The sequence below is a fragment of the Brienomyrus brachyistius genome, chromosome 6, assembly GCF_023856365.1.
Source record: "Brienomyrus brachyistius isolate T26 chromosome 6, BBRACH_0.4, whole genome shotgun sequence".
NCBI lineage: Eukaryota > Metazoa > Chordata > Actinopteri > Osteoglossiformes > Mormyridae > Brienomyrus > Brienomyrus brachyistius.
In genome coordinates, this window is record NC_064538.1 from 24,587,191 (window position 1) to 24,612,682 (window position 25,492).

Consider the following 25,492-nt stretch of genomic DNA (forward strand, 5'->3'; position numbering starts at 1 on the left):
TACAGTATATTCATGTTTGGGATCATCTGAATGGTCCCAGTGCAACTGGTACAATGGTGTCAAGCTTGAAACAGTATATAGTTAAAGGATAATATAGAAAGTTAGGGATTTTTATCCACTGGGATATGCAGTGCTTTATGTGTATAGTGCAATTAGGTAACTAACTGGCCACTTCAGTTATGTGTTGATTGATGATTGATGTCTCTGTCTTGGTTTTGAATTTTGATTGATCCTGTCTGTCCAAAGGACATTGTTCCAGATGTCTTGTGGTTTGTTCCGATGCAACTTCGTAAACCTAAGCCATGCTGACACGTTCTTTTTAGAAAGGGGATGCTTTCTCCTGCCAATCCCTCCAAACAAGCCATACTTGTTCAGTCTTTTTCTAATTGTACTGTCATGAAGTTTAACATTTAACATGCTAACCAAGGCCTGTAGAATCCAAGATGTAGCTCTTAGATCTTAGAATTTTTTTTGCAGTTTCTCTGAGCATTGCATAGTTTGACCTTGCTGGAACACCCACTCCTGGGAAGACTGGCGACTGTCTTGAATATTTTCCACTTGTGAATAGTCTTTCTCACTGTAGAATGATGGACTTCAAATTGTTTGGAAATGGCCTTATAACGCTCTCCGGATTGATGGGCAGCAACAATTGCTTTTGTAAGATCATTGCTGATGTCTTTCCTCCTTGTCATCGTGTTAGCACACACCTGAACGCTCCGGACCAGCAAACTGCCCAAACTTCTGCTTTTCCAGAGGTGTTCACACTAACTGATGATCAATTAACCAAATGCATTTGAGTTGCAGCACCTGGCTGCTACTTACCCTCTTAAATCCTATAGAAGCAGTAAGGGCGTACTTAATTTTTCACACACTGCTTCTACATTTTGGCTTAGCTTTTGTTAAAAAAAATAATGGCACGGTGTAATATGTGTTCTATCCATTTAATCTGATGTTGTATTTACCTAATATTAAGACATATAAGAACCAGATGGTTTTTTATTATGGCCTGATACATAACACCTTGTCAGTTACTTTCTTTTTCACATGACTATACCTTCATAATGCAGTACAAAGCATACTTAATATTTATAACAACCATTGAAATGGATTATAAAGGTCTTTATAGTGCATTATAGATGAGAGCTTCAGTGGAGCTTATGAAGTACTACAATTAAGATGATAATGCCTTACGACCGTCAGTAAAAGATGCTGTAATTCTTTATTGATTCCTATACCGATGATAATTATGAAGGTATCTATAATGCAATATAGATGACAGCTTAAGGAAAGTGTTACCGTAACTTCCACCAGGAATGGAGTTAACATAATTCCTGGCCTTGATTAAGTACACACTACAGCATGGTGTAAGAGCACTGTGCATTATACATTCCAGTTTTCTGACTAATTGCTTGATAGTTGGAGGTAAGCAGCTACCTTGTACTGTGATAAACTTCCCTGCTGCTGAACTGAACTCAAAGACATGCTAAGCCTCTGGGTTCAATCACTGACTTTATTCTGAGTCCTGAGTCCATGCACCGAAATGACCAACCACTGATAGTTTGTAGCCACCCTGCAATCCCTGAACCAAACACCAAACTGGCTATACAGTATATTGTGTCTGTGGATAATGCTTTATTGGTTAAATGTAAATCATGTTTGACCTTGTAATCTTGAGTGAACAAGTTAAGTTAAAAGTAAGAAAAGCCTTGAAGCAAATGGAACAACCTAAATTATCCAGAGATCATAACTAAAACATCTTAAAGCAATTCCTTAATTATATAAATTAAAGACAGATTTAATGTGGTTTTATTTATAGGTTAGGTAACTTTTCAGTAGGGACCTACTGTATATACATTCAGAGCCTTCAGCTGCCCAATTGGATTCCATCATGGGGCCATTGGGTGGGCAGCTCCTTACACTGATTAAATAGCAGTTAGCTTACCATTTGGTGAGAGCACCTCTGGCAGCCATTACAGCTGTGTCTCTTTCAGCTTGCTACATGTTCATGCACATTCATATACATTCTTCCTTACAGATTCATTCCAGCTATCTAAAATCACTCAGGGACTATTTTTGTATACAGCTGCAAGAATAAAAGTATTTCAACCTTTTGGATTTGCCAGGTTTTCTGCACGAATTGGTAATAAAATGCAATCTGATCTTCATATATGTTACAATAATCAACAAACACAACCTGTTTTAATTGATAACGCACAAATGACTGCATTGTTCTTCTGTGCATCCCTAGGCTAATGACTTCAACTAAAGTTAAATGGACTCAGTTGTTAGCAAACCTGAACACCAATCAATGAAATGAGATGTGAGGTGTGGCTGACAGCTATACTGACTTATGAAAATCACTGAAACATTTTGATTTCACTAATTTCTGCTGTTATGAACCATGGCTCCCAAAAGAGAGGAGATCTCAGGAGACCTGCGATCAAAAATTGCTGATTTGCATAAAGCTGGTAAGGGTTACAAAGCAATTTCAAAGAGATACGATATTCATAAGTCCACAGTTACACAAATTGTCTGTAAATGGAGATAATTTAGTACTGTGGCTACTTTCCCTAGAACTGGGTGTCTAGCAACGATGACTCCAAAAGGAAAAAAATATAATACTCAATGAGGAAAAAGGAATGTTGCAGTAACAGCATTTGGGATCTTTGGAACTGGTTAACATCTCTGTTCATGAGTCTACCATACGCCGAATATTGATGTGGCATGGTTTCCATGGCAGGACACCACATTGGAGGCTGCTGACTTTTGGAGAAGAAAAATAAAAACATTCTGTGTGTCTGAAGTTTGCCAAAGACAACATTTGCACTCAGCGATACTGAGTAAATGTTTTGTGAACTGATGAAACAGACTGAATAGTTCAAGATGAACAGGCAGCACCGTATATGGTGTAAAAGGGGACCTCATACCAACATGAAAACAGCACCCCAATGGTAAAGTACAGTGGAGGAAGGACCGAGTTATGGGCTGCTTTGCTGCCCCAGGGCTCAGACAGCTTGTCATCATCAAGGGGAAAGTTAATTCCTATGATTATCAAGGTATGTGACAGGAAAATCAGCAGAAGCTTGGTGATGCAGCTGGATGGTGACCATCAGCATTGAAGTCAATCTATTACAGAGTGGTTTCCAAAGAGGAAATGGCCGAATCAGAGTGCATTCAGAAACCCAGAAGAGATCATGTGGAATGATATCAAGAGAGCTGGTCACACCCGACATCCAAAGAATATGGCTGAGCTGAAGCAGTTCTGTAAGGAAGAATAAACTCCAGCTGAATGTTCTGCAAGTCTGATCCACAGCAGCCGGAAGTACATGTTTGAGGTTATTGCTACCACAGCAGGTTCAACCAGTTAAATCCAGGAGTTAACTTATTTTGTGAACACTGTAAATGTTTGAATGATGCATTAAATATGTACAAGAACAATACAACAATTGGTGTATTACATTTGTTTGTTCATTATGATAACCTAGATGAAGTTTGGATCAAATTTTATGACCAGTTAATGTAAAATACCAGATAATTTCAAAGCATTCACAAACTTTATCTTGCAGCTTTGACTGCCCCACTGAAGGATGTTCAGTGTCCTATTACTTCAGAAACTGCTCTGATATAAAATGAATTTAGGTGTATCCTGGAGCATTTCTAGACGAAATATGAAAGTCAAATGTAGTCTAAAAATAAGGTAAGAACTAAAGGCAACATCTGTAATTGAAATTTACAGATGAGTCAAATTTGTATATAAGGAATTCAAAATGTATTTTATGTCAGTTTCTACAAATAGAAAGAATATCCACAGAGCACGAAAGCAAATATAATATTACAAACACACACACACACACATACACAAACACACACACACTCTAACGCACACAAAGTGCCATTTTTAGTGTATGCAAGACTGTTAGCATAGGAAAATTTAATGTGTTCTTGTTTGTCAACCTTTTAATTGTAATGATTTGAAATTAAAATGATGTATCATCACATAATATTTAAATAGTTAATAATTCGTGATAAACAGTAATATTTGCTGTATGGTAAAAACTGGTTTTGTTTTATGGGTTGCAGAAAAGAACCATTTTTATAACTATAACCAATTTTTATTATCTTTTTTTTTTGCAAAACAACATAATATGTCTACACAGATGCTTGTCCATTTTTGATTTCCATTTTCAGATTGCAGTTAATACCAAATGTCTGCAATACGCCTGATTGGAGGCAGTGAAAGCTGTTCACGTCAAATAACAAGCACCTTGAATTTGATGGAGTAATTTTTAGTCTTAATGAATGAAGACATTATAGGATGTTTATCCACCTCACAGTAAAGGCAAATATTCAAGATGTTCTCTGTTCTCTTCCCCAATATTTGTTCAAATAATAGAAAAGGACAAAGTCAATTTTGACAATATCCTTCTCTGTCTTTCAAAAGCTACTTCTGTTCAATATAATTTCCCTGGTATGTCTGTAGAAGAAGCCCTTGAGTCTTTATTCATGGTTCTACAATACGATTTCAGCAAGTTATGAATTGAAATACACGAGAAAGATACAGAGCATCGCCGACGATGCCGTCGACTCCAGAGGGTAAAACTGATAATTGTACAATGTTTCAGTGTGTTTCTAATTTTTAATTGTATACTATTCCAGTATTTTCACTGAAGCGAAGTTGCCAGTTTGATTGTTGTTATAGAATCAAATAATGACCATTTTTATCAGTCCTGATAATTTCTAAGTTATCACAACAAAGATCTCAAACCAGGATAATTCTTTAAAATAGAAGTTGAAAGACTGAAAAGATGATATTAGAAAAATCACATTCGCAATGCAAGTCATTACTACAATGAATAACTGAAGCTGATGATATCAAACATTCTATTGTTGATTCCTTAACCTAGGGACATCGCTGTGTTTGGTGGATTAACAGTGCATCAGGGGAGTTCATTGTGATTTGTATTGTTTTAAAGGTCTGCTAAAAACACAGTGGACACCTTCAATGTGCTGTATGCAAACCCAGGGCAAGGCAATGGAGGCATCTTCACTGCAGCTTAGCAGGAGTATCGTGCCCTTAAAGGAGACTTTATGTCGATTGTTCATGGAACAGGAAAACTTTTTTGTCAGTCTGTGAGTCACCTTTTACCCTCCTACTGTTCCATTTATATGCTGATACTTACTGGGCTGTTGCTCATTTCCTGTTAGATTCTTGCCTCTACGAGTCTCTCTTAATCAGCATTGTTCTTTTGCAGATCTTACTGTATATTTCTTTGTGAATACACCTGCTATAACCTGTAATTGAGTACAGCCAGCAGGTGTGGGCAGTGACTTACTCATCTAATTTTTTTGCTTTCTACCATGATATGTATCTTTTATAAGTTTCAGCAGGCGACACCTTGCATTTAAACCTATGGGAAGGAACTGAGTCTTTCTGACAGATAAACAGTCAGACCTGCATAAGATCAGATGGTAATTACAGATAAATTCAGTGAAACGTGACGTTGTTTTTTGCATGTGAAAAATATTGTTTTTGCAAACATAAGTTTAATATCGCCTCACTAGAGGTTCCATATGATATTATGCTTGGTTTTTATATAGACAGTATTGCTGTCCTTCTTGACAGACCTGCCACCTTTATTACTGTATTCTTCCAGCACAGATTAACTGTGTATATATAGTATGTATGTCTGTGTGTGTGAGTGTGTGTATGTGTGTCTGTATATATATATATATATATATATATATATATATATATATATATATATATATATATCCCTTCATTCAAACCTTACAAAATGAATTTGTTACTGTGACAAAAGAAAACACTGTTACAGCCCTAACAAAAAGCATTAAAGAGGAATAATGATATGAATATGTTAATTTATGTGCTCTTGAAAATGGGGAATGGGTTTTAAGAATTGAATTTAGACTTTTTTAACAAGCAGCATCTTTGTGAGACCAAATGACAGTGAATAGCTTCCAGTCGGAGAGCAGGAAAAATTTCACACAAATGAATTCTGGGGAAAAAAAAAACTCTCACACCCACCCAGCTGCCCCCACACTCCCACTCCCACAACATTCAGCATGCAATCGTGAGCTATTTTTGCAAGTTCACAAGTAGGCAATGCACTGAAAGACATCTACATCAATATAAAACTCATCTCTCAATTCACAGCCCACACTGTAGATTACTATGGGATATACAGCAACACATGTTATTTTCCCTCATAGATTGCAAACTAAACTGAGTCATCAGAGTACACAAACAAACGTTGTTGGTTTCGAAGTTGTGAAACCAAAGGTGCAGAATGTACTAAGGACCGCTTGAGTGCACTCAGCTGCTCAAGAGATGTAAATATGCCCATTCGCAGACTTGGTGCAGCACAGTGGGTTTTGGTCATTTAGGTGTGCAGCATCTGCCCACTGGCATATCTGTGTCCAACTGCGGGGTCTGGCTGTTTTGCCTGGAATGCTGTTGCACACGCCAGTGACAGATGCAGACCAACCCCAGCCAGCTACTCAGGGCCCCAAGTCCCATGCTTGGTCAGAGCTCTGCGAATTGTGACAAATAGCAGGCATCCTTCAGTGGGAAAAAAGGACTGATATCCACAGTATATTGGCCAACACTTACTGTAGATCTATGCTCACAGCAGATACTATCCCATTGCCCTTTGCCTCTGAAATGAAAATGTACCATGAAATGGTATGATTTCAGAGTCTGTAGTGCTGAGTGTTGGGGGGGGGAGTCAGACATGTAGTCATCTAAAAAAACACACACACACACATCCATACAGAAACCACAAACCCCAGAAGAATTCATACAACACCTTTGGTGACAATAACACTTTCCCATTTCTGGAGAGTGTTGCTGATTTTTATTTCCATGAAATACATTACAGAACTTGTATTTCACCAAAACTAAAAGAAGCAGCAAATATACACTCAACGGCTAATTTCTTAGGTACGCTTTGCTAGTATCAGGTTGGACCCACTTTTGCCTTCGGAACTGCCTTAAATCTTTGAGGCACAGATTCAACAAGGATCTTGAAATATTCCTCAGAAACTTAGGTCCATGTTGACATTATAGCATCACACAGTTGCTGCAAATTTGTCAGCTGCACCTTCATGATGCAAATCTCCTGTTCCACCACATCCCACAGGTGCTCTATTGGATTGGAATCTGGTGACTGTGGAGGCCATTTGAGTACAGTGAACTCGTGTTCAAGAAACCAGTGTGAGATGATATGAACTTTGTGACCTGCTGCGTTATTCTGCTGGAAGTAGCCGTTAGAAGCTGGGTACACTGTGGTCATAAAAGATGGACACGGTCAGCAACAAGACTCAGGTAGGCTGTGGAATTTAAACAATGGGGAATTGGTATTAAGGGGCCGAAAGTGCGGCAACAAAAAATACCCCCCACACCGTTACACCCCCAGCAGCAGCAGCATGAATTGTTCATACAAGGCAGGATGGAGCCATGCTTTCATACTAACCCTCCAATCTGAATGTTACAGCGGAAATAGAGACTCATTTGACCAGGCAATGTTTTTCCAATCTTCCATTTTCCAATTTTGGTGAGTCTGTACCTGTTCTCAGCTGAGAGGAGTGGCACCCAGTGTGATCTTCTGTTGCTCTAGTCCATCTGCTTCAAGGTTTGACGTGTTGTGCATTCAGAGATGCTCTTCGGCATATATTGGTTGTAACGAGCGGTTATTTGAGTTACTGTAGCCTTTCTATCAGCATGAACAGTCTGGTCATTGTTCTCTGACCTCTGCTATCAAAGTATTTTTGTCTAGGGGACAGCTGCTCACTGGATGTTTTTCGGTTTTTGCCCCATTTTCTGTAAACCCTAGAGATGGTTGTGCGTGAAAATCCCAGTAGATTAGCAGTTTCTGAAATACTCATACAGTACCTGTTTATCTGGCACCAACAACCATGCCATGTTCATAGTCATTTAAATCTCCTTTTTACCCCATTCTGATGTTTGATGTATGCATTAATTGAAGCTCCTGACCTGTTTTATATATGCATTGTTTTATATATAGTGCTGCTGACATATGATTGGCTGATTAGATATGTGCTTCGTCGAGCAGTTAGACAGGCATACCTAGCCAGGGTCTGTGAGTGTATGTATATACAGTATATGTATATATATTTTTTTATCCATCATGCCACTTAAACAAATCAATGACAAAGCTGATACTGTGTTTATCCAGACCTCCCTGCAGCTTCAGTGCCAGATGTTACATTTACATAAGGGGGTCTCCATGGAATTTTAGAAATGGATGAGTATTTGCATCCCTTGGGGTGAGGTGTTGTGCCATGGGGGGGGGGGGGGGGGGGGGGCAAGGGAAGTCTGTTGAAGTGAGACTAGAGGCTATAAAAGTACTGGATACAATCCCAGACCATTAACTGCTGTTGCCTATCTGAGTAGTTAAACAGAATAGCTAAATTTAATTTCATTTAGTGGTAAAACGGTAAAATGATAAGCTATACCTGTCCCTTTTTCATTTGAAAGCATCTATCATACAAACAAACAAAATAATGGAAGTCAACAGAGACACCCTCCAGCGCACTGTGTGTAACGCCCCTGACAGCGAATAAACAAACAGCCCTATAAGAGTGAGCAGGACACCTTTGATTGTCAAAGAATCCCTGCAGCATAGACTAATGTAACAAAATATTGCGTATGTTTCCCCCACTTTTTCTGACCACCCCCCCCCCCAAACGATCTGACTTATGTGACATGAGCACTGTATTTATTCATTTTCTGCCTTTTTTTTCTTCTTTTCATGTCATGCACCATATGCACAGTTTGGGCAGGTTGAAGCACACAGAGTGTCAGCCGAAGCAGGAGGTGTCCATGTGCGGCACTGGGGGGTTTGGTCCCACTCTCCCATGACTGAAGTGGTCAGGAAAGGTGGATGGATTCCACGCCCTGAGAGACACAGCAACAGCAGAGACTCTTCGTAAACACACTGTTTCTTCTTCGCAGTGCTCATCTACCCATTGTTCCAGCTGGAGATTCAATTACGGTCATTCATATTATTATTTGCAGAAATTACATTCATGCTTCTTTGTTAATGACATTATATGGCTCAGTGAGTGTCACTGAAACTTCACACCTCCAGCACTGGGGGGTTTGATTCTCACCTATATTTGTGTGTGTGTGTGTGTGTGGGGGGGGGGGGGGGGGGGTCAGATTCTTTCTCCATTTTGTGTGGATTTCTCCCGCAGTTCATTTAGGTGATTCGGTGTCTCTCAGCCTGTGATGTTGATGTGCCCTGTGATGGACTGACATCCTATTCAGCTTCCTGCCCTGTGCAACATGGGACACATATTTACAAAAATGAGTGTGTTTCAGTGTCACATAACTTTGAAAGTCTACGCTCGAGGAATAAAGCTATTCTTACAAAAACTTTAGCTTCCCGTGTCCCAGGGCAGGTAAGGAGAATAAATATGAGCCATATTTTTCATCTTCTCTTGAACCAAGCAGTAATATATTACCCATGACTAACACAATAGGGAAATGTCTTATAAATGGAAAGCTGGTATGAACAGCTAATGAGCCGATGCATCTTAAATCCATATATGCATTTTCCCCAGCCATTAAACCAGTGATCAGTGAGCACCTTTTACATTCTGAAACAGATACTCTTTTGCCAGAAAGAAATGAACTAATATAATATCTCAGCTTGAATATATGCACATTCTCTGAATTACACAGTAGGAAGAGCTGCAAGCCTTCTTGTTATCACATGTTCCTCTAAGCAATCGAGACACAGGAAATCTAACACAGCCTGGGGATCACAAATACGCCATAGCAGGACAAATTGGAAGGAAATGTTCTGCTTGAACAAAATGGTTACTTCAGAAAATATTTCTGACAGAGAGAGAGAGAAAACATTAAGGCTGAAATTAAATTTTAAAGCATCTATGTAAAAGTCACAACCATAGAAATGGTGTAGAAATATAGAATTGAAGTATATCCTTTGGAGTCATGGTGATGCAACCGGGGATCTATGCAAGTTATCATACGTTTTTATAATCATATCATTATTATTATTCATCCATCTTCCATCCGTATCCCACATGGCACTGGTCACGCGGCTGAAGTTCACCCTGGTTTGGATGTGAATCCATTAAGGACATAAACATATACATACACAAATGTCCCCACAAGGAACAGACTTTTATCACATTGTAGGGACATTACACTCCCCACAATGTGATAATGACTTGACCCAACACACACACTTGGTGGCCCATTTAGAGACCTTAATTAGCTGAACTGCATGTCTCTGGGCTGTTGGAGGAAACGTGCACGTTATGGGAAGAAAACAGACACACAAAGAACAGAGGTGGGAGTTGAACCCCCAGCCTTGGAGGGGTGAGATGATAGTGCTACTCACTGAAGCATTATTTTTATTTTGAAATAAAAAAAAAATACTTTTAACAGCTACAATACCCCCCCCAAAATAAATAAATAAATAAATAAATAAATAAATAATAATAAATCTAGAAAGGCAGTAGTTCAGCCTGGACACTGATGGGTTTGATTTGCTTCCTTTTTATGGAGCATGTTTGCATGCTTTTCCCCTGCAGCAGGGCGACGTGGTGCTAGGTACTTAGGTGCAGCCGATAAACTGTTCATAGAGTTCTGTGATGACCTAGAATCCCATAGAAGGGATGGGCTCTGGGCACATAGTGACCCCATCTCAGGTAAATGGTGATGGATGGTTGAATGTTTAGAAACAGCCAAAGCAAATGCATGTCAAGAAAAAAAACACTGAACACTGTGCTCCTGGTTTAATACTGTCTGGCTAAATAATGGGGCCAATACAAAAGGAGAAAAAAAAACTTTCTGTATATATACATATATATATATATATATATATATATATATATATATATATATATATATATATATTCTGAAAACCAAAAAATCACAATTAGAAATAATTGAAAGCACTTTATTGAAAGTACAATGCACAGGAAAATCATTTTGGCCGCATATTATGCGATCCCCTGATGGTCATGTTCATTCCTTATTAAAAGGACAATACAGAGCTGAATGTTTTGTTGATCCTCACCATGAACCCCCCCCCCCCTCCCCAATTGCAGTTGCCTGCTTCTTCAGTCACAACCTCAATAATTACAAAGAGCATTTACAAGAACTAATCCATGACAAATTGTTTCATCTGATCCATTTCAAGCAGTCTTAGGACCAGCGAGCGTTGGGGAGCGTGAAGCATGTGTTAAAATTTCCTTCACTGCACTAATAACTGTCAACTGATATTGGCCACTGCTTATGTGAAAACCACCCTGAACAGTGGTTGAGAAGAGAGAGCTTGTCAGGCTCTCTTCTTGAAAGTCCATGGCATTCTGTAGACAGAGGGGAACAGGTAGAACTGAATTAGGAATTTCAGTAAAACCTGGCTGCAAGGGACGTCGCTGATATTTAACGTGAGAATTGAATTGTTTATTATATGTCTGGCTTTCACTTTCAGAGAAATGGAAATAATTTTATATCAGTTCTGTTTACTGGCATGCTGCTGTTCCAGGTATGGAAACGACAGGCTGAAATCAATAGATTTGCATCAGAAAGGTCTTCACATCATCCTTGAGAGTGATGGAAAAGAATTGAGCAGCTTTCACTTGTTTACCCCTGCTTTTCAGCACTGGGGAAAAGAAAAGTACAAAATTAAATTGAATCATGTATAAAAATATTTCCCTAATTTGCTTTTTTTTCCGATTAGTATTTTCTGGATTTGAACCAGATATAGATATTTTCATATTTCACAGGTAAAAGAAGAGATTTCTGTTCAGCTACCACGTTAGGTTTATACAGCACCACTTCACATAATAGTCATGCAATTTCTTAACCCATGTTACCATTTGCAAAATAATTAAATGAAAAAATCTTCGAAGCCACTGCACATCTAGTTTATTTGCATGTAAGGGGATTTCACTTTTCTGTTATTGTTTTCCATTAATTTACCTCAAATTTAATGTACTTCCAGGCATCAATTGCTATAATAGTGTTCATGTAGCGGAAAAGGATTTTAGCTCTTTTAATCCAATCATCTGCCTGACACATTTAACCCCTCTAACATTAAAACATACTTTTCTGTTTGACTTTTTTTATTTGCTTGCTTGTGCATTGGCCAAAGTGAATAATCACTTATTAAATAATTGAATACGTTTTGGCTGTAGTTACCTACAAATGCAAAGATTCAGAAAGAATTTTTAATTGCTTTATAATTGCTTAATTGCCTAGAAAAAGTCACTAGGCTAAATTTGAACATAGATTTTAACGAGGGCTCCTGCAGAACAGAATCATCCAGGTAGTGAAGCATTATTTCAAAACACATGTCGTGTGAAAGAAACAGGAACCGTAACAATAAAAGTGACATAAAAGTGAAAAAAATCACAAGAATAAACTGAAACAATGTGCTATCTCACACTGAAAATCACGAGCTGTAGGTCATGAACAACTGACATGAGTCAACTCTGAGAAAACAATCACCAGCATGTGATTGCAAAGTTTAAAGCATAAATTTTATTTATTTATTGATTCAAAGGATGAAACTAACAGTGCTATCAAAGACTTGCGGCAGGAAATACAATCGAATCCGTAAACTGGAAGTGATAAACCTGACATACGAATCTCTGCAGCTTTGCCACAATGTAATATGATCTGGTGAATAACGCAAAGCAGCATTTAATAGACCCTGGATCCTGTGTAGCACAAAAGAAGAAAAGGGGGCCATCATGAAACCCACTCATCCATCCATCCATTTTCCAAACCACTTATCCTACTGGGTCGTGGGGGGTCCGGAGCCTATCCCGGAAGCAATGGGCACGAGGCAGGGAACAACCCAGGATGGGGGGGCAGCCCATCGCAGGGCACACTCACACATCATTCACGCACACATGCACACCTACAGGCAATTTAGCAAGTCCAATTAACCTCAGCATGTTTTTGGACTGTGGGGGGAAACTGGAGTACCCGGAGGAAACCCCACGACGACATGGGGAGAACATGCAAACTCCGCACACATGTGACCCAGGCGGAGACTCAAACCCGGGTCCCAGAGGTGTGAGGCAACAGTGCTAACCACTGCGCCACCATGCCGCCCCATCATGAAACCAAAAACTCGTATTAGAATCTGCCAATAATAAATATGCCTATTGGAAGATATAGTAAAAATACCAAACATTGTAGAAAACAACATAGAAAAGAGGTACATTTCCATTACATTCACTTATCTGATGCTTTTATCCAAAGCGACTTACAACAGAAGGAAGGGATACTATCGATGTGTGCTCCCTGGGATTTGAACCCACATTCTTTGTGTTGTTAGCAAAATTTTCTACTCAACAAAATGGCCAAAATATAATCGATATAATCAACCACAGAGAACCTAGACAGCAAGACAGCAAGGAAGATTCAAGCTACTGCTTACAGTAAAAATAACTTTGGGGCTTCATGTTTTCATTGCAGGCCAAAGCAACATTTTTTTTCATTTTTGTCTCCATTTTTTGCTTCAGATAAACAACATTTCTTTCATTGATATCAACCACATGGCAGTCCAGACAATTTTGCCATGAACCTTGCTTGGAGAATAACCTTGCAGTCTTGCAGTTAACCCATATTTTGTGTTGTTGACAGTAGATTCACCACCCCTAGTGCACATCAAATGAGCATTTCAAAAATACTGCACAAACAATTGATTCTTGTGATGAAAACATTTTGTGTGAAATCTGATTTTCTGTGATTTCACAGATGCAAACAAATGTAGTACAACACATAACTGGAAGAATTATTAGATGAGAAATATTTTTTTAAGAAAATACGAAAACTATTGTATACTATCCTAAAGAAAGGTCAATGGTCCATGTGATGCCACATTAAATGAGTGAAATGCATCATGGCATGCATCATGGATACCCAATAGTAGATAAATGTAATGAGATACCATAAAGGCATTATTATTATTATTATTATTATTATTATTATTATTATTATTATTCTTGTTATTATTGCTACGATAAATATCCATTTTTTTCTATGCATTTCAGAAGTAGCATTTTAGTATTTTGGAGAAGAGGTATTTCATGTTATTGTAAAAATTAATGTGTATCTTCCCAGTTTTTGCAAATTTTTTGGAGCAAAGTGAAGGTTTTGGAATACAATGAAAGTATGTTGTGAAACTGCCAATAACCTTATGAGCCGTTAAATCATTGTAATCTCAACTCTCAGTAGTAATTCCAGCCATTGTGAACTTGTGTCTGGAGGGGGCAGCTCAAATGAGTGGGCCAGTGAGCCATTACATGCAGCTGATGGAGCTCACAAATCATGACCTGTCCGTTTTAATAAACTTACCAATCCAGAAACGGCACCATTCCCCCTGCAGCAGATACTGCAGCTATGAAGTACAAGGCTGCCTGTTTTCATATCCGCATATCTGGTTACACTTTCCTTACACGTAACGCCGTATGAGTGTGTTTAAATCCCTTGAGTAACTGTCAGTGAGTCTCACTATCATGTAGTAAAATTGAAAAAAAAGGCGCTTAAAAAAAGAACTGGAAATTGTACTACTACTTCCAAATAGCACTATAGACAGGACAATAGGCTATTGTATTCAAAGTAGGACTTAATGTGCGTCTATTTGCTGGGGTGCAAGATTATTTTTGTAAAAGACTCAAATTGGCTGCCCTGAATAGAAATGCTATCCATCTTGTCCATGTTAGAAAAAGGGACTCAGCCTACACATATACATTTGATACATTAAGTGTGTGTGTGTGTGTGTGTGTGTGTGTGTGTGTGTGTGTGTGTGTGTGTGAAAAGTAAGCTTTGGAAAATGCATTATTAAAACAACAATGTAATAATATCACATTGTCTGATCTTTGATATATAAAACTAAAATAATGTACATCTAGAAAGTACTGTGTGAGACAAAAAATCCATCCTACTAAAACAACATTATGGCAAGTGAATCCCAGATATTGTATTGCAGATTCATTTGAATGTAAGCTTATTCAAATACCTCCAGCTTATTTTCTTCCAGATCTAAAATTGTGTGAGTACCTGCAACAATACCGGTGAACACTGCACAATTACTTTAGTGATCCTGGGAAAGGTGCATTTCTCCTACAAAGTGGATATTAGCTTTGTAGCGATGCCTCCACTGACAGACGTACTCGTCATATCAGGATGGGATACATCACGAAGCTTCTGCAGTTTCTACAGCTGTTCATCAGCATTGTTTGCTGAAGTAAAAAGCAGATAGATGGCATTCTAAATCTGATTACTTCAGACTTACTAGTTCAATGAAAAGCGGAGAATTCTTTCATGAATGCTGATTGTACCCATAACCCTTTTAACAGATTACACATAAACCCACTGTACAGGAACACAGCACAATTCACAACCTTTATGCACCTCTGAGCATATTTAAAACATTTCTGTTACTATCACACATTGTTTGAACTTAGTGCTTAGGAGGGCATTTCTGTGTGTGCACATGTGTGGTCAGGAGTATAGCTAAGGAGGTGCTTTGACTTGCTGGCGCAATCACAAAGGGATTTGTCACTCATGACCCAGTTAACTTCCCATCTGCTGCTAGTTAGATTTAGATTCTCTGCATTTTAAGAAAAGAATCCTGAAACTAATGCTCCTAATAGGACATGAAATTATTATTATTATTATTTTCCATTTTTACCTTCTGGGGTGCACCTGAAGGTATACTGTAGATAGTAGACTGTAGAGTTAGTTTCAGGTTTACACCAGATTAAACTAAAAAACACAGGCTTTGTACAAAACATCCACGAATGTTGCAAAATGACTATGACCATTTTGCACCCGCGACCTATTAGAAAGTATTTCCAGATAGATAGATAGATAGATAGATAGATAGATAGATAGATAGATAGATAGATAGATAGATAGATAGATAGATAGATTTGATCATGGGGGAAATTCGTTCAGGTATACAGTATGTTCATACTATACAATGAAGTGGAACAGTGACATACAGGGTATCTGCTTGAATCCCTTTCTGGAGATTGACTGGAAATACATACAGCACTGGAGAACAGAAATAGGGGACCTGCCAGTCAGGCTGAGGGACATAATAAGTTTGGTATCTTGCTGGATCACATGCAATTTGCATAGTCTTTTCAGGGAGTTATCTGACTGTCATGAAGCATAAAGTCTAACTTATCTACTGCCCTGATAAAGGAGCTAAATATAATTTAAAAACAAAGGCAGAGGCACTTGCAGGTATAGCATTACAAGCCTTTGGAGTGGTTGTGTAGATTGGGAAGATGCACACGTCTTTGACTGGAGAGAAAAAGAATGAGAGAATTTGACACTTACCCAAGATCTGAATGGTGTTTATTCCTGGTCGGGTCATGCGGTGTTGCTGGAGTGTATCGTACAGACTGGCATGGCACATCAGCAATGAGCTCACACTAATCCACAAGCAAAGCAACCAGGACATGACTGACCACATCTGTGGGCCAGAACAGGGAAGGTTTAGCGATATCCTGGCTCTACAATACAAGCACAAGCACACATTCGCAGTTTCTCCCTCTATAGGGGGAGCTCAGGCTTGACAACGTGGTGTCAGAATTTATAAAGAGACACGACGAGCAAACAAGGATATTGCATATAAAAAAAAAATACAGGTGTTGATATGAGATATAATGATTATCAAATAAGATCACATATGTCACACAGCTAAGTATATTTGAGCAGCATATGTTGAAAATTAAATTACGTATAGTGAAATTTATTGTTAGTTTTGTTATTGTGACTCAGATTTCATTCAAGAGAAATTTTACTACTATATTATACATACAATGAGTTAAAGCAGTTTTTGGCACATTACTATTATACTTTGTTTGCTGGGGCTCACAATCTCTGATATTTATGATAAAGCCACCTACTGCTTTGAGGTGCAACACCCATAGATAGTAAGCAAAGTCACACTGGCCACAGCTTCAACTAAGCTTCTAGTGCTTTTGAAGCATAAACTCCCTAGAGCAGAGGTCACCAACATGGTGCCCCGGGCACCAGGATGCCCCCAAGGACCACATGAGTCGCCCGCGGACCTGTTCTACAAATAGCACAACTCACCAGTGAGCAGCGTCTAAAATTGAAATTTATCCTGTTGCTATTCTTCTTCAATCACATTTGCATTTATATAGATTTGAAAATGACAATATCTAAAAAAACTGAATTTAAAACATGTTTATTGTACATGAAGTTTAGATAAGTTTAGGAGGGCGTTTGAAATTGGTAACCCTTCGTATGGCTCAGTACCCGCGAAGTAGCTCTCGGTTTCAAAAAGGTTGGTGACCCCTGACCTAGAGGGTACGAGTTTGATACCATATATGACAGCGAAGAAGGACCATGATTATCAATGAAGGTTACACCAGCAGCACCTAATGCCTTAGACCCCATTTCATTTTGTAATCAACTGATTCGGCTCCAAATAAAGGTAATGCCATCTACACGTTCACACCTAACAAAATTAGTTCACAGGTCTTATTTGTAATTAGGAAGCAGACTGTCTAGACTGTGTCAGTAATTCAAATAAAAAGGTGTTGTGTGCAAAAAAAACACACAAAGAAGCAAAAGATTTTGTTTTAGTTCAACGTAGTAAAAGAATGAGGGCAAACATTAAGTAGCATTTGATTAACAATGACACTTTACCTAATTTTCCAAAAAAGCTGATCACCTGCTTTATCGTCCTTAGCATTAAACATACACTGAATATTCATTGTGCAACATAATGCACATCATTATTCTCAACTCATTATATTTTACCTTTATGGTTTTTTATCAGTTGAGCCTTTCCTGCACGGAGAACTGGACTATTCCCTTTAGTGAAACTTAGGTGAAAAAAAAACACTGTGTTCTTTCATCACCTTGCAGTTGCACTGCAAACAAGCAGCATGCATTTCTGCTGAACATAATATGTATTACATTGTCACAGTTGTCGACTGTAAGTATGTGTGCAAGGGTATGCATGTGTGCATGTGCATTTAATGATTTGCAATCCCTGCAGGTCAGTCTTACTCATCTGTCACTCAGATGTCTAAAAAAAAAAAACAAGTCTCAAGTTCTCACGACTCTCTGCACATGACTGCATGTAGGAGAATTTTCATTCTATATAAAGTTTAATTTTATTTTTTTCACTGTAGCCCTTATGAATTACCAGGCATAGGCAATGAACTCTGAACAATCTCCGTAATACGTAAAACAATGCATTTTAATTATATTCTTTACAGAATTTCAGAAACAAAAAACATCCATCCATCCATCTTTTAATTGCTGTCAAAGAGGCAGTGAATATTAGTAGTTCAACAGGAAAAAAAAATTGAAACAATAACTTTCTTAGGACTTTAAACGTTTACTTTTTAATTTAAAGTAACTTCATTTCCCTCCTTTAATTGCTCTACTAAGACAATCAGTTGTCTTTGCCTTGATCCCTGTCCTTGAAATTTGGCATGTTCTTGCCATTTAGTATTAGTCTGAGGGAGATGTAAGAATGCGTTTCTGTTCCCCTTATAATATGTGACAAAAAGTCCCACATAGACTGAAGCCTCTTACCTGAGTAATCCAGCCAGGAGCAGGAAAGCAGATAGTGTGCATCTAAATCATTTAACACATCGTCTTAAATAGATCCATTCCTCTTAAATGGGGAATTCCACAAGTTCCATTTGGGGTTTGAGGCAAACTCTTCACTTTCCCTCTGTCCCCTGCTCAGTCTCCAATCCTGCCAGCGTGCAGGCTGAGATCTCACAGCTGACGCCGCTTCTCTGTAAGTAAACTGGCTAATATTTACAAGGCTGCTCAGTTTCACCTTTTTTTTTTTTTTTTAAATCATGCCAGATTTATGGGGGAGACTGCGAGGCTTTCCGTCTCTCCGCCTGCTCCCGCATACATAAGCGAGACCCTGTTCACTGAAGGATCATTCTGCTCCTGCTGGAAAGCAGCCGCTATGCCAGAGCTCTGTTTCCTTTGGAAGTAGAGGGTCTGTGTGCTTCAGCGGAGCCTTGCTGGAAACAGAGGGGTATCACATGGCTTAAAGCGAGGCTGGCCCACTATTACAAAGAAACGACATCATATGGTAACTCCTGGATACCACCCCCCCCCCCAGCCTCTACTCCCCATGACTCCTCGCTTCTCACTCAATATCTGTGAGGGGAGGTAGTATGGGAGGGAGGGAGAGGGGACAGAGTTGCGCCGAGGGGTAGAATCTGGGGAGGGAGGGGGGGCGGGGGGGTGTAGGAGAGATCGGTGCTTTTGTGTCTCTGTTCGTTCAGCAATTTGCAAAGAAGGGATTTGACGTAAGTTAAGAATGTGTTCTCTGTTAATGGAGCGGAATTATAATAGTCCTGTGATAATCACCGCGAGAGGCACGGAGAGCGAGGCACTGCTCTGGATGGCCGCTCTGTGCTCCAGAGACGCAAGGCAAATACAAGGATCTGGGCCATGGTGGAAAAAAGGAAAGTTTCCTGCCAGCTCTCTTGAAGAGAGAGAGCATCAGTGTTCATTTTTCACGGAGAGGTTGAAGCCCTTTGACAGTAGAGGTGGCTCTGGAGCTCACCTGGAAGTGCAGGAGTGGAACGGCTGCTTCTTTGCGCGGAACATATGAAGAAGGCAAAGGCGAGATTAAAAACCAAAAAAGCCCTCAGTGTTGATGTGTAATTGGCCCCTGCTGATGGGGGTCTCTCAGATGTAGATATTGCCTGAGAGAAGATTCTTGGTATAGGGGGAGGGCTCTTAGTCATGGATATTGCCTAATAGCTAAACTCCGAACAAGAGATATATATCTGCAGAAAAGTAATACTGCAAAGGGAAATAGGAATGTGTTACTCTGCAGTTTACATAGAGGAAAGGAGTGTCTCTAGGTGGAATTCAGTATTTTAATAGTGCTCATATTAACAGGTAGCACACTGAAATCAAATGTATGGGTGACAGACACACCGTTTTTCCATAGACATCCAATATTTATTCTGTTTTCCTGTAATATTTCATACTACTCAAAAACATTGATCAGCCTACACTTTACAATATTTGAAAAAGTCGTTTATAATAAGTCAAGTATCTGCCCATCTCATTGAGGAATAATTGCTTTAGTATTCATGAAAAGCCCTTGGTCATTTCTGAGCACCTGAGTCACCACAGCTTCATCCACGTGAAAGTTTCCCTTTTAAAACATCCTTCTCATGTCTTGGTGGTTCAGTCATACGGCGGTTTATTTAAACTTACTAATGGAAACGTAATATGAAATGTGGATAAGGAGGAAAGAAAATGACAGAAATATGACGTAGAATAGGGGTCTCCAACTCCGGTCCTGGAGGCAGGGACGGATTACGGACCGGGCCAGCGGGGCTGCTGCCCAGGGGCCCTTGGGGTGCAGGGGGCCCATGGGGCCCCTAGCCCAAAACAATTTGCAACGCTTATCAACAATGTATTTTCGTTTGTCTATTTTAGAGTGGCTTTATTCTTTGATCCTCTGCCTACAAGGGCCCCTGACCCTATAGGGAGGGCTTTTGGCTGCCAAGGGCCCTTGAATTGTGGTGGTTGTGGTGGTGGGGGGGGCCTCACGAACGTTTTGCCCAGGGGCCCACACAACCCATAATCCGTCCCTGCCTGGAGGGCTACCGTCCAGTAGGTTTTCTATCATACCTGGCTTCTGATGAGCCACACCTGCTCTCAGGTAAATACCAGGAACCAGTGTGGCTCCACAGAAGCCAAGTGGGACAGAAAACCTACTGGATAGTAGCTCTCCAGGACCGGAGATGGAGACCCCTGATGTAATATCTGATTCTTTCTTTTCTTAGGTATTCCCCTTTATGCCTAGATTAGTTATCTCTGAATATGTGAAGATACATTAGATTTTTTTTGTCTCTGTACTCAAACCAGTATTAAAATACCTTACTGGCCACACTCCAGTAAATAGCTATCAGGGGAAACTGTAGAGTACCACACAGAGTAATGTTTAAATTAATGTGTCGTGCACTTAACAGTGAACCTCGTATTATTGCTTATAACCTCGTATTATTGCTCCAACGCTTAGGCTAAAGCACTTCTCTTTGTGATTTAGCTGGCTTTTAGTAAATTGTACAGGAGATTCATAAGAAAATCAATAAATGTTATTACACCATAAATGTAAGGAGAATGATGACATTAAACATTGACTAATACTAAACGTAAAAGGAAACAGGGATATTATCTTTTTTTTCCTTTTAAACAAAAACTGCTTATTGATAAAGTTCAATTTTGTTATGTACATAATAGAAAATTGAAGAAATAAAAACATTAGGACTCAAAATTAAAACACAACACATGGTCTCCCTTTAAGGATGATAAACCGAATATCTGAATACAGGGATAAAAATATGAAGAATAATTAGCTTAAAAGCACTGCATATGTGAAGCAATCCAACTCTCGTCCTCACGTCAGCCAGTGGGCCCTTTTAAGTTCATTTCCGGTAATAAGCCCAATCAGTGCCAGATGGGTTTTATTGTTCAGGATAACTTGTCATTGATTCACCTCATACTGCCTCAAAACTGTCTGTAGTTTACTTCCTGAACAAGATGTATGTTAATGGGCAGCAGTCAATAATGTGTAGTAGTCAATAAGAAGATGTTTGTTTGCTGTTTTACACAAAAATAGCAACTTCATACCACTTGAGAATATGATATAGTAATGTAGCAGACTTAGGAATTGCCGAGACACAGTACAGTAGACATCACAGACTCCCAGCTGAAATGTCTTCCGCCCATGATATTGATTTATTCCGTCAACATTTAATAGTATAAAATGGTAAAAATAGAAATGACAATGCAAACATGCCTCATGCAAAATAATTTGCTAAAAAGAATGTAAGATCAAGAACAGGGCTTGCTGTCATTCCACGATGATCCAGGTCCCGGAGCCAGACTTTCACTGGCTGTTTTGGTAAGAACATATTATGGAGCAAACTGCAGGAAATGTGTTTCATTAGACGGGGAAAAAAAGGTCAGGCTCAAAAGGAGCAGAGTGAATGTTGTTGCGGGAGAAAAGCCATGCCAAGAATATTTTATGAGGAGTATTGAAGGAACAAAGGTTACCAGGACGTCATGGAGTGCTATTGACCTTCTGCATAATGTCTTGTACATTATGAATAGCTTATTTCAGTTATTTTTAAAACAACAAACTGCATGAAATTGTGATGACTACAAAGGAGAACATTCATTTCGATTGAAATGTAACAGATAATATATCAAAATATATATAACTTGTGTTTAAATATTTGGCACCATATTCACATTTAAATATGAAATTATATATATACACTGTGTGTGTGTGTGTGTGTGTGTGCGTGTATGTGTGTGTGTGTGTGTGTGTAAAATATGATTGGGAGTTTAAGAGAACTACTTATGAAGAGCTCAAGCATTTCCAGACTGGTGAGTTCCTCCAGGATAATAAGGTATGGAATACGAGGTCTGTAAGGCCTTGATCTGAGCTTGAGTGGATGAACTGTCAGAATATCACATTCAAGAAGCTGAGCTTTCATATACTGATACAAAGATTATGTATTAACTCAACAAATCAAATAACAATGAATCAGACTGCATGTGTGCATGTGTGTGTTCGGTTACAAGGAAAAAAAACCTTGTATAAATTGTGTAAAAACCTTTTATAAATTATTATAAAATAATTTAGCACAGAAATACAGAAGCCATTTAGCTTTGCACCATGCATTATTAGCTGTTTGTATCCTTGAATAAATATTACGTATAGGGTAAGTAAAACAAAATAATGAATTTTTCCAGCAGAAAAGCAGGGGACATGTTTTTATCTGTTTTTCACACCACTGTAGCCATTAAATAAAGGCTGGGTAAATGTTAGCATGAAAATAAAAGGGAGGCTGAATTAGATCAATTAAATCAATCTCTGATAATTAGTCCCAGTTTGCTGGTCAAGAAATTACTGAAATTAAACTCAGTGGAAGAATGTGTTCAGCCAATGTCATGTTCAGACTAAACACATTTGATTAGTATTACCTGTCAGTCAAACAAAACAAAAAAAACATGCAGTGGCAATTAATAGGTAGAGCTTTTGAAATGAATGAGGTGCCATGTCACTGAACACCATTGCAGCAACACAACTTATGAAATTCTTACATCTTGTACGAGCCTCTACCCAAAGAGATATACAGTATCCTGCAGAACAGGGTGATCTAAGTAATGGAGTCATACACACTAGAGATGAGAATCAGGCGCAGATAATTTCATTAAACATTCTCAGTTTTAGTTGTTCAAAAATGTTTGGTCCTTCTACCAGACAATACATACCGAGGAATAACTCATTTTGTGTCTAATGTCAGTTTCAGTTTTAATGTGATTTTTTTTATTGAGTTATTTATTGAACTAAAAATGAATCGAGTATCATTGTCAAAAAACAGAACTGTTTAATCAGTCAGAGTGAACGAAAAACACCAGAAACAGCAAAAAATAAAACTAGGAGACAGGGATTTGGGAAGCAAGAGTGAGGTTTGATAAAACCTGACAGGATAGAAGTCTGACTGACTAAGTCTACCTTCTCTCAGGGAGGGAGGAAAGGCATGATTGAATCTGCTGAGCATGAGCCCATTACCAGGGCAAATCTGTAAGGTTCCATTCTCAGTATGCATGTGTTAACTTGTACCCCACTGCTTTATAATAAATACTCATAGCAGGTGAACTGTATTGTTTGACTTTCTTATTTGCCTCAGGTCATATTGTCTGGAACTAAAAAATAAATAAATAAATAAATAAAAACATTTCCCAGAACACCAAAGCGCTAAACCCATGGAGATCTGCCCTGGTTTAGTAGCCAAGCGGCAGACACTGCCGAGTGCTCTCCTTACATCTCTATCTCCAGCTCCACATCAATGTGTGCCTGCTGTTACTGGTGCGGTGCACTGAGATTCCTGCTTCATTAAGGTTTGTACACGGACCATTACTGAGGTAATATAATGCCTCAATGAGAACACTGAGCAACCAGGGAACAATACATTTGCCCAAGACAGACAGCAAACGTTTTTCAAGAAGCATATTGATCAACTGGGCAGGAAAACTTCCCTTATGGGTTTCAACTAATATCAAACCTTCAAAGCCTTGGAATCATCCATGGTCTGACCTAACCACTGTTCAGCAGCTGCAAGGAGTAGACGACAGAGGCAGGGGAAGAATCCACTGTGCGAAAGAGCTACCAGGCATGTTAGAAACCCAGAAAAATCGAATAAAACGTGCATGTGACTTATTTGACAAGGATAATGAGGGGGCTAATGTCAATTAAATAACTAAGAATTAATTAATTGGAAGATAATGGATTATAATACTATTATTCGGCAATCACTGAAGCCAATTATGTGAATCTCATCATCTTTTGAATAGATTTAGCAAAATACCACAGTGATTTTTAGACATCATAGAAAGGTTAAATGCTTTGGCTTTACGAATATCTAGAGGAATTAGTTTTCCTTTTTTCTCTTTTCAGTGCAGTTAAAGGTAAATAGAAATATTCTTTGATCATCCTTTGTCTGTGGTGCCCGAGGTTAATAGATTTGGGTCATTATTTCGCTCTGAAGTTTGTGCACCATATTATTAAATCACGGTTAACCACATAAAGTTATTACAATCAATAATTTACAAGGATATGTCTTTTAGGGTATGGAGTATTTAATTAAATGATTGACCTGGAGTAAAATATTGTTACTTTAAGCTTCTAAGAGAAGAATAATATGTACGGTTTGACCATTGTGGCAAGTGGTATGTGGTAAAAAATAAAGATCGTGCCCAGTATTTGTGCTTGTTGATGGTACTGTTATGAATTCCTGTGCACTAGGTCAGGGGTGGGGAACCTGTTCCACGGATGGTCAGTGTGTGTGCGGGTTTTTGGAATGACCTCTCAATCAGCCAATAATAAAACTAGTTTTCAATTCCAGTTGTGGGGACCCACTGTTATTGGCTGATTGAGAGGTCATTCTGTCTAACTGTCAAACCCTTGCGTGTTTCCCCTGCTCCCTGGACTGCATTCCAGTCATGGGTTTGATGCTGGCTAATGAGCCTCATCTGTTTCTTTGTATTAATGACTTTCTGTTTCCCAGTCTTTTATGTTTCCTGTTCTAGGTTTGCCCTCCTTGTGTTCTGTTTTGGTTTTATTGTGTACTTTGTTTTCCTGTTTATTTTCCTAGTATATTATTTCCCTCTGTTTCCTCAGTTTCAGGTCTTGTGTGTATTTAAGTGCTTGCTCCGCTCTATTGTCTAGTTAGCCATTGTGCCCCATGTTACTGTGCATATGTTTCTTTGCAGCGTTCCTAGTCCTGCTCCCTTGTAGTGTTAGCTTGTGGTTTCACCTTTCATGTTCAGTTCTGTTTATTAATAAACCCCTGTCTCACAACCACAAATGGATCATCACATTTTTTCCCACCTGTGCCA

General features: G+C 38.9%; 1 protein-coding gene across 3 annotated transcripts in view; it reads right to left on the bottom strand.

Moving 5' to 3' along the window:
- Positions 1-19,165, bottom strand: part of LOC125745456 (chemokine-like protein TAFA-1) — a 133,740-nt gene extending 114,575 nt beyond the window's left edge. For all 3 annotated transcript variants that reach the window (XR_007398674.1, XR_007398675.1, XM_049018361.1), the window contains exons 1-2: positions 18,626-19,165; positions 16,385-16,520 (exon numbers count right to left, since the gene is read on the bottom strand). Coding sequence is in view for 1 of the 3 variants with exons in the window: in XM_049018361.1 (XP_048874318.1) it covers positions 16,385-16,520; positions 18,626-18,667 (178 nt within the window). In the remaining 2 variants the exon portion in view is untranslated. The remainder of the gene's footprint in view (positions 1-16,384; positions 16,521-18,625) is intronic.
- Between the last annotated feature and the right edge of the window lie 6,327 nt (positions 19,166-25,492).